This window comes from Cornus florida, unplaced genomic scaffold (genome assembly GCF_030987335.1).
Source record: "Cornus florida cultivar Cherokee Brave unplaced genomic scaffold, ASM3098733v1 CherokeeBrave_3.0.0_Hap2_Chr08, whole genome shotgun sequence".
NCBI lineage: Eukaryota > Viridiplantae > Streptophyta > Magnoliopsida > Cornales > Cornaceae > Cornus > Cornus florida.
This window is the reverse complement of record NW_026775578.1, coordinates 29225294-29237982: the sequence shown is the minus strand read 5'-3', so window position 1 is coordinate 29237982 and position 12689 is coordinate 29225294. Positions and strand designations below refer to the sequence as shown.

Sequence of the window (12689 nt, the reverse complement as noted above, 5' to 3'; positions counted from 1 at the left end):
TCACTGCAATGCCTAACTAAATTAGAGACCAAATGTTAAGAAATTATTACATAAAAATCTCATTGCTAGGTCTACCAAACGTCCACATTACTTATTAATTCTGCGAACCTACTCGCAGGTTCATCTAAGCTGCATTCTTGAATTCTACAACTCTCGTCAAAATTATGTCATCCATTTTGTTCGACCTTAATGATAACGAGGGTAAGTTGGATTCATCCATTTAATGACATGGAAAGAGAATAAATGGAAAAATAAAATAAAAAAGAAATAAAATAATTTTATTTGTATCAGCATCCCCCAATGTTTAAATGGGAAGGAAAACTGAAGTTTTTCCTTTTTCTTATATTATTGTCTCCATTATAATGGTTTATGAAGTGTTCACTTTGACCAGGTTGATAACAGTTCAAGCCCAAAAGCAGAGCATAGGCTTAAACTTAACATGTTGTGGGCTCAATCCAGTTCAATGAGCTTGCAGATGGCCCAAATCTAGAATTCCAGTAATTCCTCGTTGTTCATGTGCTGATTTAAGCCCAACATATCGAGACCATTAATATGCTACAGCCCATAACAATCCACAAAATTGATCTTTTAGAAAACTATATAATGTCATGACAGCTGAGCGAGTATGATGTATTAAAAAGTAAAGGATTTTTTTTAAAAAAACTAAATCTTATATTATTGTGAACCAACATTCTATTTGACGTAACACATCCTGTTAAGTATTAATTGAGAGAAGATATTCTTCTGTCTTGTCTATAAAGGTTAAAAAAAATTTAAATATACATTTGCTTAATCAATTCATGACATTCATCTTACGTAAAAGCCAAAAAAAAATTTGGGATTAATTCTACTTACTTTTTTTTAAGTTTGTCAATATCCCGCATAGATTCTCATTTAGTTCAATATCCCACATGGATTCTCACTTAGTTTTATAATCCCACTTATTTCCCCTGTTAATGATGGACACTCACTTTGATAACCGCAGTGTGTTATTTTATTATTTTATCTCATGAAATATGTTGTCATTTAAGGTATTATAAGGGCAAAACGGACATTCTATCTTCTTTGTTTTTTTATTGACATATGTGGATTCTGTCCCCTAACCGCAAAAAGAACCTATTACATAAATCACAATGTTAAGGGAGGTAAGTAAAATTATAAACTAAGGAGGTCTATATGAGATATTGACAAACTTTATAGAAGGAAAAAATTTACCCAAATTTTTATTGAATAACATTGCAGAAATTATCCACGACATTAATCTTATGTTTGTACCATGGACCACATACTTTTTTTAACACTAATCTTATATGTTTTCCCAAATTTAAATTCATGGAAAAAGGTCATTATTGCAAGATCTTCGCAACCGCAACAAAAGAAAATGCTTAACTAAAACCTAAATTCAAGACAAGAACACAGAATAGAACTTAGTGTTTTTTTATGATATATCGCGGGAAGGCCTATTTTCTATCGTGAAAACTTTTGTCCACCTATGGAATAGTCCCTTCACATTTTGAAGGTTCAACATTCAAATTTTTTATAAAACGGGAGATCTCCATGCATCGACAACAATCAAGTATTATATTTCTTCTGTTTCAATTTAGATGTCATTTTTATAAAGTAATAATTTTTAAAAGAACATATGAGACATGTCTTATCTCCTTAAAAATGTTATTAATTTATCCTTATATTCAAGTTTAAAATTTTAAACTCCAAGGACATATATGAAAATATGTAAAATATATTGTTTGGAAAAAAAAAAAAGTAAATAATTATTTTGGGACAAATCAAAAAAAAAAAATTACAATTTTTTTTTTTTTTTTTTTTTTTGGGACAGCAGGAAATTTTCATACCTTTTAAAATAAAATATTGGCAGTTCAAGTCTCTATGGTGCAAATAAATAAAAAATAAATAAATAAATAAATCCACCCACTACATGAGTCGACAGATGGTTGTAACCAGTAACTCCCAACTCTGCTGTCTTGCTTGAGCAAAACGAAGAAATGACTATAAAGTAGGGCCCACAGAAAGTGAAAAAACAAACCAGCTTTAGCACATGGGGTTTTCACCCATAGAAAGTAAAAACAAACCTGCTTCGGCACATGGGCTTTCAATCCCGTGGTTCTTTTCCAAGCCACAGAGTAATTCTAAAGTAGTAAAGATGAGTGGTCAATGTCTAGAAGGTAACTTTGAAGCACTGTCCACTCATTATTAATTTATTGTGACATCTTCGCATACAGTTGGAGCCTCGAAGCTAACAGTCAATAGTACTTGAATTCTCTTTCTTTAAAATGTTTTTATATTTGATTTCTCTCTTCTTTTTTTTAAAATTTAGAAAGTACAAATATGGATACAACGATGTAAATACTGTATACAATAATTCTAAAATAAAATAAAATACAAGTACAACATCATACAGGAAATAAAAATTTAATAAATTATATATATATATATATAAATTAATTTTTGGTCAATTTTTCAAAAATATTATAGATCTAAATGCAATCATTAATATAATAAAAAAAAGTCGCTTCACAACACACAAAATTATGGGTGGCAAAAATTTCCAATCCGGTGGGGAACCGCTCCGCCCCTATCCCATTTAAAGCAGGTTTGGAGAACCGTTTACTTAAATGGGGTGGGGATGGGGTTTTAAAAAAAAAACCGGCCGGTTGCAGGGCAGGGGCGGGGGACTAAGATCCCTGCCCCATACCCGCCTCGTTTAATATTTTAAATTATTAATTTATCCTATCATGTTAATATATTTACCAAATTAACATTGACTCTTTTTCTCTATCTATATATATTGGAAACCCTACACTTAACACTTCCATATATATATATATATATATATATATATATATATGTGTGTGTGTGTGTGTGTGTGTGTATATGTGCTATGATTGTGTTTAAATAAAATCGGTTATGGGGCGGGTGATGGGGCGGGGGCGGGGGCGGGGCAAGTGGGGCGGGGGGCGGGGGCGGTTATGGGGATTAGAGGCAAAAAATTAACCGGTTATGAGGCAGTTTTGGGGGCACCAAAATTAAACGGGGGCGGGGATGGGGAATGGGAAACCAGCCCCAAACCGCCCTATTGCCATCCCTACACAAAACAAGCATCCCTAGTCTTCACTCACTAAAATTTAAACATTTTTTTTAACAATTATACTATGTTATTATTATTAAAGAAGTTACATTTTAATGTTCAAACTTATTAATAATGTGTTATGAAGTATTCAAAAAGTGTTATACACACTTGAAATACTTAATAAATATTGAATACATGTTAGAAATTTAAAAATATATTTTAAAATTATGAATACGTTTAAGAAGTATTGGACACATATCCCGCTAGCAGGGGCGGAGCCATGATTTAAATTCAGGGGGCACAATATTATAAAAAATATAAAAATAAAAAAAAAATAAAAAAACACGAAGAAGTTTAGAAGTAGAAAAACATAAAAAAAAATAAGTAATAGAAAAAGAAAAATGAAAGAATTTTGAAAGAAATGAATTAAAATATGATTGAATAAGGAAAATTTGACCTTTTTTTTTCAAGGAAATTAAAGAAATTTAAAGAGTAAATGAGCAAAAAAATGAAAAGTTAAGAGAGTTTTGAAAACTTAATATTTTTAGGGGAGGCATAATATACAAATTTCTATATATATGTAAAAATAATTTTAAAAATTCATATATATTATATAGGGCGGGGCAGACCAGGTGGCCCTAGGCATATGCTGACTCCGTCCCAGTCCGCGAGTATTTATAGAGTATCAATACCTAATACGTATTTGATACAAATACTCTCTTAAAAGTATCCGTACTTCCTAACCCTTAATTCTTAACCCTCTAATTATTGTGAGATAAAATAAAATAAAAATATTGAAAGTTATACAAACTTGAGTGTACATTATTTACTCAAAAACACCGTTTGCCTTTTGATTCAAAAGTTTGATACCATTAGTTCATCTTGTATTGTTTGCAGTTTGTTTGATCATGAACATTGAGTTGGATTCCTATGCAAACAAATGCTCCACTGTATTATTTATTATTTATTTTTTCATTTTTTATTGGAACTAAAATAATACAGACAGTGTATTTGGTAAGTCCCTCTGTCATAGACTCATAGTTTGTAATATTAAAGGGCAAAGTATAAAAAAAAAATTCCTCTGACTTGTAGTTTTTTTCACTAAATTTCTTCCTATAATTTTTTACTAAAGAATCCCCCTCAACTTGTAACCATTTTCAATAAATTCTCCTTGTCAAGTTTTTTACCAAAGAACCCCCCTCAACTATCTAGGGAAATAAAAGAGTTGATATTTAGACCAAAATGCCCTTTTATTTAAATCTTAATTTTTCCAAACTTCAAAAATTCATATATCACAAACCGTACATCCAAATATTGCAAATAATATATGCAAAGAAAGCTTATAAAACAAGGATTCCAGAAATATAAGATTTGTTTAACAAAACTTCATAATTAGAGAAAAATAGATAATCTAAAAATCTACTACAACAATCTTATTTTATTTTATTTTTTATAAAATACTCGGGCTGTTTGCAAGAAAATTTTCAAAATTATTCATTTTCATATGGAGTATAACATATAAAAAAATTAGCCCCAATAGAGACTGAATATTAATTTTTATTTATTTTAAAATGGTGAGTCTATAAAAGAATGAAAATACTTTGATATCTCATGAAATCAATCTCTGTTGGGGCTAAATTTTTTATATATTCAGCTCCATATGTAAATTAATAATTCTGAAAATATTCTTGCAAATATCTCGAATATTTTATTTTTTAAAAATAAAAGAAGATTGTTGGAGTAGATTTTTAAATTGTCTATTTCTCTCTGATTATGAAGGTTTGTTGTATACATCTTATATTTCTAGAATTCTTATTTCATAATCTTTCAGTGCATATATTATTTACAATTTTAAAATGTACGGTTTGTGAGATATGAATTTTTGAAATTCGGGAGAATTAAGATTTAAATAAAAGGGCATTTTGGTCCAAATATCAACTCTTTTACCCCTTTCAGATAATTGAGAAGGGTTCTTTGGTCAAAAATTAGACAATGAGGATTTATTGAAAAAAGACTATAAGTCGAGAGGGGTTCTTGGTAAAAAAATAGACAATGATGGTTTATTGAAAAAAACTACAAGTCGAGGGGAATTTTCTGGTACTTTGCCCTAATATTAAATGTAAATTAAGTTGGCAGATTCACAGGCACGTTGTAAACAGATGAAAATCCATGGATTATCCAACACTGTGTTCAGTCCATAAACCAGCTATACAACTCTTTAAAAACAATTAGTAGCCTTCATGTTTCATTTTTTTTCTTTCTATATATATATATTTTACCAGAAGTTAAACAAACACACATCAACAAGTTGCCCTTTACAAGAATCGAATTCTAAATCTTTTGTATTTCATTTCCCTTCTTGATAGCTTTCCAAATGTCCTAATGCTTTGTTTGAGTCTTTGAGAGTACAAAATCGGTAGTTTGGATTTGGAATTGAAATAAACTTAGGCTATGTTTAGCGGCATGAAATTGGAAAATGTTTTGCTTCTGAGTTGTTTTACTTCAATTCTAAAACTCCAATTTCATTAATTCCAATTCTAAAGCCCTAATTCCATGTCCGCCAAAAGTTAAAATTCTAAACTATATTTTCTCCACTCACATCAAAAGCACTTATCAATACTTCTACATGCAACATAAACAAGTTAATTTATTTCTTTTGTTTTAACATTCCACATTGCAAAGATAATGAATTAGTTTCACATTTTGAAGTAGCACCATTTAATTGTTAATTTGATCACCATAAGGGTGGTGTGCTTTCTTTACAATTCAAAAAAAAAAAAAATTCACGAATTCTAAGATGATTCAAACTCCCAACCTCCATACAGAAGGTTAAGAATCTTTCCTAAGCTCTTATTAAATTCGTGTACAACTTTTTCTTAAGTTGAATACGACTTTCTATATATTTCTATAGATATATATATATATACATCTGTATAGGGAGAGAGCCCAAATGTTATTGCTTCAAGACATGTATTTTAGGAGCCATGAGAAGCTTCTCATAAAGTATAAGAACTTACATGACAACTATTACAATAGAGGTTCATTTAGTGGTTCACATCTCAATCTGAGATTGGAAGTTAGAGAGAGAAATGAATGAATCTAATGAGACACCTAAGAATAAGAATTAAAGAAAAATAAAAATAAATGGAAAGAAGAGCCACCACAGATCAGATAATAATGTTTTTACTGAGCAGCCACCACCCTCCAACCCTTTGGTTATTTGTCACTAATTGATCTTAGCCACCCCCTTTCAAAGCTTTCACCAACTGTACCTATTCCACAGCCAAGCAAACTGTATGTATAATAATATCAGTTTACAATTTATATTCACTGTACTTTCATATATATAACACATTCAATGAGCACTCCACTTGTTTTGAATCAATCAATAATGTACCAAAACAAACACAAATTGGGAAGATATTTTTGCACAACAATAATATACTAGTAGAAACTTGAATCAGCCAATATGTTTGGTAGGTGCAAATTTAGTAACACATTTTGGTTGTAGTCCACCCCTCCCTAATGTCATGTGTTTGACACAACATAACAACGACTCAAACACTACTTGTACATTCACAGGTGACCGCAAATTTTTTCTAGAAAGTTAACACATTTTATTACGTGGTAGCTCATTATGAGGATCATATAAATCATATTTACCGTGCATCATATGAAATTCACATTGAGCCCACCACATCCAAGAGCATATATCGATGGGATGGAGTTCGAATATTTTATTGTACTATATCAGACGGTTCATAAATATTATTCGCGTGATTTTTTTTCAGTGTTCAATACCATATTGCAGTGGACCGATGGGACACAAACGGATTCTGCAATCCATGTAGGCAGGACATATGCTTTAACCACGAACCAGTCCACTTAGGCTTTAATTAAGCTTTACACATCATTCAAAAAGGTTAAAGATGACATTCCTAAGGGCATTTTAGTCTTTTTACCATTGGGTTAGGAGGCCAAAAACAATCAAGGCTCACGTGAAAAAATGATTTCATGTTTATTTTTTGCGACATTGACTGGTGTGACACACACAAACATAAACCTTAAATATATAGGGATGTATGTACCTGTGTTTGGAGCAATTGATGTGGGCTTTGATATGAGAGTTGGAACACTGGGCATTGGGCCCACATTTGCTGGGGAGTAGATGTGGGCTGGCAGGCCCATCGCCTGAGATTGATGAAAGTGATAGAGAGGGTACATAGGCATCAATGTGTTGCCGCCACCCACCATGGGCTGTCCCGGGTATACTTGAGGGAAATGACCGTTCATGTAGGACCCACCGGTGTAACTTAGCTTCTGTACACCCAACCAACAACAACCAAATTACTCTTTTACCCATCCAATTATATTAAATAAATAAATAATAATGATAATAATAAAAACCAATTTCACTTATCGCATTAACACAAACCTAACATGCATATGTGTGTGTTTGTGTGTGTGTGTGTATATATATATATAAGTAGAAATGGAGACCACGTGCTATGCATAAGAGAAGTTCTAGATCTACTTACATGATTGTAATTGATATCTGTAGTAACATAGGTTGGAGAGTACCTGAGAGAACAAAAAAAGAAGAAGATGATAGAATAAGGACGCGTCCTATCTTAATAACATAGGACACAGATCAAATTAATGACGAACACAAAGAGGGACCCGTACCCATAGAAAGGAACGGCCTGATGGTGCTGATGATGAAACGGCGACGTTGGCGTCCCCGCAGCCGGATAGTACCATTGCACGTGACTCGCAGGTGCCGGCGACGCAGATCTCAGTCCAGCATTAGATCCTTTATGATTCACTGCTTCAAAACATTACACCCCCATGAAGTCCGAATTTACAAGAAATGCCACAAACCGGTAATTTCGTAATTATGAATCACCCGAAGGGACAAAAATGTAATAATAGTACCTTGTAGAGGAGGAGGAGGAGGAGGAGGAGGAGGCGTGGTTGACGCCGATCTCAGCCGCCGTGCACCGAGCGAAGCGAGGTTGCAGTTGGCTCGGCGGCCGTTGATCACCGGCGCTGCGTCCTCGCACGCCTTCTTTGCCGCCTCGGCGTCCTTAAAAGTCACCTACAAATCAAAACACAAACCATTAGCCACGCAAAAAAAAAAAAAAAAAAAATGCCATTTAGAATGAAAATTCAAATCAAAATATTTTATTATTATTAATAATAGTACCACAAAATAACGACAATGATATTTAGAACGAATTTTAAATTGGTCTAATATATATTTTTTAATTTGTAATATCGGTTAGACTGTTAGGTCTGAGAGTCATATAGATCGAGGTGAATGGAAGTACTTACGAAGCCGTAGCCCTTGGATCTTCCGGTGGCCTTGTCGAAGATGATGACGGCCTCCAAGATGTCGCCGTACTTGTGGAAATGGTCTCTGAGGAGCTCTCTCGGAGTCTCCCAAGCTAAGCCTCCCACGAAGACTTTGGTCAGTGTCGTGTCGCCGAACTGTCCGATGCTGTTGCTCATTGTCATTAATTTTCTCGATATGTGCTCAAGCACAAACTCGTTACACTATATATGAGTGTATGTATGTGCTTTGTATATAATCTGGAAATATATATGTTACACCATGCATGAGAGTTGGAGTCTGAACAATGGGGTGAGAGAGAGGGTGTGTGTTTGCAAGGGACGTGGAAGGGAGAGGAGAGTGTTTGTATATAAAGGGGAGAGGGGCAGGTCTAGTACAGGTGTATGCGGAATATATATATAGATATATATGTATGTATATGGTATATGAATATATATATATATATATATATAATATATATACACACACATTATATAATGTAATATGACCATGAAGAAAAACAAAGGGACAGTAAGGGCAGACAGATAGGCCTTGGGGTGTAGTGTGGCAAATGGCAACCAAAATGATCTCCTTTTCATCTTCACAGCTCAAATACTTAAGTGGTTGTCTCCCTTGGGACCTGAATTCGATTGCAATAAACAGTACTATTCTTGGTGCTAGAATGCAATGGGTCTTTGTATTGTATTTATTCTCCATTCCTTACCTAAAATGCAGTTTATGGATTCGAAAGATTGCTTCATCTCTTTGTGAATCTCGTATTTGTGTGCGTCAAAATTTTAGTTTAAGATATTTATGTGTATAAGAAATTTAATCGGATTAAAAAACTGAATAAATAATAATAAAAAAAAACCTTTAAAAAACAAAGAAAAGAGCATGCTGATCATTTCATTAGTTAGAAAAAAAGTTGAAATGTCAGAAGAGTTTGGTGGACCGTCAATATTACCTCCCTTTTGAAATAAATATTAACACGAGTGTTTAGTCTACGTAAAATTAATAGACGTTATTTGTATATGTAAAAACTTACAAATGTAAATTTTAATAATTTTGTTTATATAAATAATGAAAAAGCAAGTGAAAAAGTGTTATGTGTGAATATTACAATAATTTGTTGAAATGAGATAAAAGAAAGATAATAACCAACAATATAATTTTGGATGTAGCCATACGTTTAAAATTTTATAGTGATATTTCTTGACAATAAACTACAGTTGACCAATATTGGTTTATATGTTATGAGAGTTGGTTCTTAAAATAAATAAATAAACAAATTGTCAGCATGAATTTAGAATTAGCGAAAATTTAGTTAAAATTTTAAATTACATTTTTTTTCCAAATGCAACACGAGTACGTTATACCCTTTATAAGGTAATTTTTTGAATATATAGTATTTGATACATCTAACAAAAATGATAAATTTATATACGGACGCTAAATATAGTAAATATTGATCAAAAGTTAAAGAAAATAACAAGAATGTCCTTAATCTCATTAATATATCGCCCTCATTTTATAATACCACATCTACCCTTTTTCATTATAAACTTTTTCTTTTTACCTTATTTATTTTAGTTACTTTTCCTTTTCTTTTTCTTTTTTTTTTTCTCACAAAATTCCTTATCTTTTAATTTTATTGTCAGAAGAGTTAGGACTTTCTTTATCGAACAAGTATAACGTAAACTTAAATATTCAAATAAATTATAAATTAATTCTTAAAAATCACATTAGAAAAAAAAAAAATCTTAATGTAAACTCAAAGCATAAAACAGAAAAGAAAAATAAAAAAAATAAATTACCATTCCTATCATTTTTATCATCAAAGGAGTTTAATAGTTCATGAAGTTTTAATAGTTATTCAATGTTTTTTTTATACTAACAAGATCAATTGCATTGTTCTAATTATGTTTTTTTATTTATTTTTGAAATATTTTATTATCAAACCCTAAACGAGTGAGAAGAGAAAGTTAATATAAAATAGAGAAAGAGTTTTGAAAGGCAAGAGACAAGAGAGAGAAAAAAAAAAAAAAAAGTTAATAAAAAAAAAATACAAAATATCAAAAAAGAAAAAGAGGGGTGAGACAAAAATATCTTATCGTAATTGAAAATAATATTTATGTTATTTAAGAAAAATAATTATTAATTTTTAGAGACGTGGCCTCTCTATTTTAATATAGTGTTTAATACTAGAATATAGTATAAGCTAGTTTTGCAAGCAAAGAAATGGTCAAAGTCTAAACTTAGCGAGACTGACTGTCCGATACGTAGGACCCAGTTATTATGGTATGATTCAGTGGTTGGGTCCCACTTGAATAAACGGTAGTGGAGAGGGATGATGTGCGGTTAAGATTGACTCTGTTTATTTTATTTTGATTTTGTGGTTTGAGGAAGTCATATTTGAGGAGATTGTGGGTCACACGATTAGCCAATCACACACCGAAAGGGTGTAAGATTAATCATCATGCTTAAATTGGAACTATGTCTTAGTCCTTAATAAGACATGCTTTCACATTCTATTGCCTTTTTAATACAATTTTTTTTTTCTTACTTGTTTTATTATTATTATTATTATTATTATTATTTTCAAGAAAGAACAAGCAAGCAGAGTATCATTAATGCAAATAAAATTATCTTTTATCTTTTCTTTTTTTCTTTTATTAGTGATTTAAGATCAAGTTTTCATAAATTAAAGTAAGTGTGTGAGTTTTTTGTCAAAATTATCAATAAATAAATAAATAAAATAAAATTATTTTTTATTATTTTATTAATCATATATGTCACTCCTAATTTCACCAACCCTTTATTTCTTAGTTACTCCTAGGGACGGAGCCAACGTAGGGCTTGCCCGGCCCTCTATGATATATGTGGTGAATTATTATTATTATTATTCTATATATATATTGTGTCCCCCTAATTTTTTTAGTTTCTAAAATTAGTTCTTTACTTTTTCTTTATTTCCTCTTAATATCCTTAAAAGAAAAAGTCAATTTTCCTTCCTTAATTGAACTAGAACCTTTTTCCTTTCAAATTTCTCTCATTTTTCTTTCCTTTTATATATATATATATATATTTTTAACGTGCATATTTAAAAAGAAATTTTTTTTCCTTTTTTCTACTTCTTAAAATTCTTATTTTTAAGGTGCATATTTAAATATTCAATATTTTATATTTGTATATATTTATTTTTTTTACATTGTGCCCTTGACTTGAAATCTTGGCTTTGGTTTTTTTTTTTTATTTTTTTTTATTATTATTATTTTTTTTATGCAAGGCAAAAAATATTAGATGTTAGCAAATAACTAGACTCGAGCTTGGACACTCCAAATTTCACAAAAGGCTCTTATCTAACTCGGCTACGAGGCATTTGCACCCATTTTAAAATTTCAAATATATGAAAGCATTAATCAACATTATGTTCGTATAATATAGAATTAAGTGCCAAAAACTTCCTTGTTATATAAAAAATGTGCAAAAAACATCCCTATTAGAAACAAATTGCATATAACTCCCTGCATTATTCATCTTTTGAACAAATTGCCTCCTAGCCTATTGAATCAATCTGATAAAAAATAGTCATTGGTGATGTCATTTTTTTTTTTTTAATTCAAAAGTACTCTTTTTGTTTTAACTTTTCTGATATTTTGTACATGTTCCTCTAACCTTGCTATTATATCTCTCCATTGTTTTTTCTTTCTAAGGTGTTTGGTTTACAAGGATTTACGATCATTTTTCTTATAGTCCCTTCGTCCTATATTAATTTTTTTTTTTCTTTCATAATTGTCCTATATTAATAATCCATCTTTGGTATTCTAATTTTAAAAGAGACATAATTTTAATCAAATTTTGAAATTTTGATTTTACTCTTTGAAATTTAAACACATGTATTATCAAGTTAAAAGTTTTAAAAAATTTAAAAAGTATTTATGAGAAGATACATTTGTTTTATTTTGGCATTTCAAATAAATAAATAAATAAGTATTTTGAGATAGTAAAAAAGAAAAAAATGAACTATTAATTAGTACAATGGTCTCAAACTCTCAATGGTAAAGTTCAAGGGATAGTCTAACGGTAAAGACTCTTCGCATCACAGTTTGGAGGTTGGGAGTTCGAATTAGGGCTTCAATTCAGGCGGGTTGGAGGTATAACTTGATCATAACCCGACATATGACATGTTCAATTCTAACATGACCTTCAATCCTAACTGTTCAACCCGAGCCCGATATATCTTTATATTTTTAAACTCGTATTTGCAAT

At 30.9% G+C, this 12689-nt stretch overlaps 1 protein-coding gene across 1 annotated transcript; it reads right to left on the bottom strand.

Annotated features, from left to right (window-relative positions):
• Nucleotides 1–6022: 6022 nt before the first annotated feature.
• Nucleotides 6023–8779, bottom strand: LOC132268554 (probable RNA-binding protein ARP1). Its single transcript, XM_059769385.1, has 6 exons — nucleotides 8423–8779; nucleotides 8024–8186; nucleotides 7775–7913; nucleotides 7627–7669; nucleotides 7177–7408; nucleotides 6023–6380 (listed from the first exon to the last, which is right to left on the bottom strand). Exons 1-6 carry the CDS (start codon nucleotides 8603–8605, stop codon nucleotides 6361–6363), a joined length of 780 nt encoding a protein of 259 aa, XP_059625368.1. The 5' UTR covers nucleotides 8606–8779; the 3' UTR covers nucleotides 6023–6360.
• Nucleotides 8780–12689: the final 3910 nt, after the last annotated feature.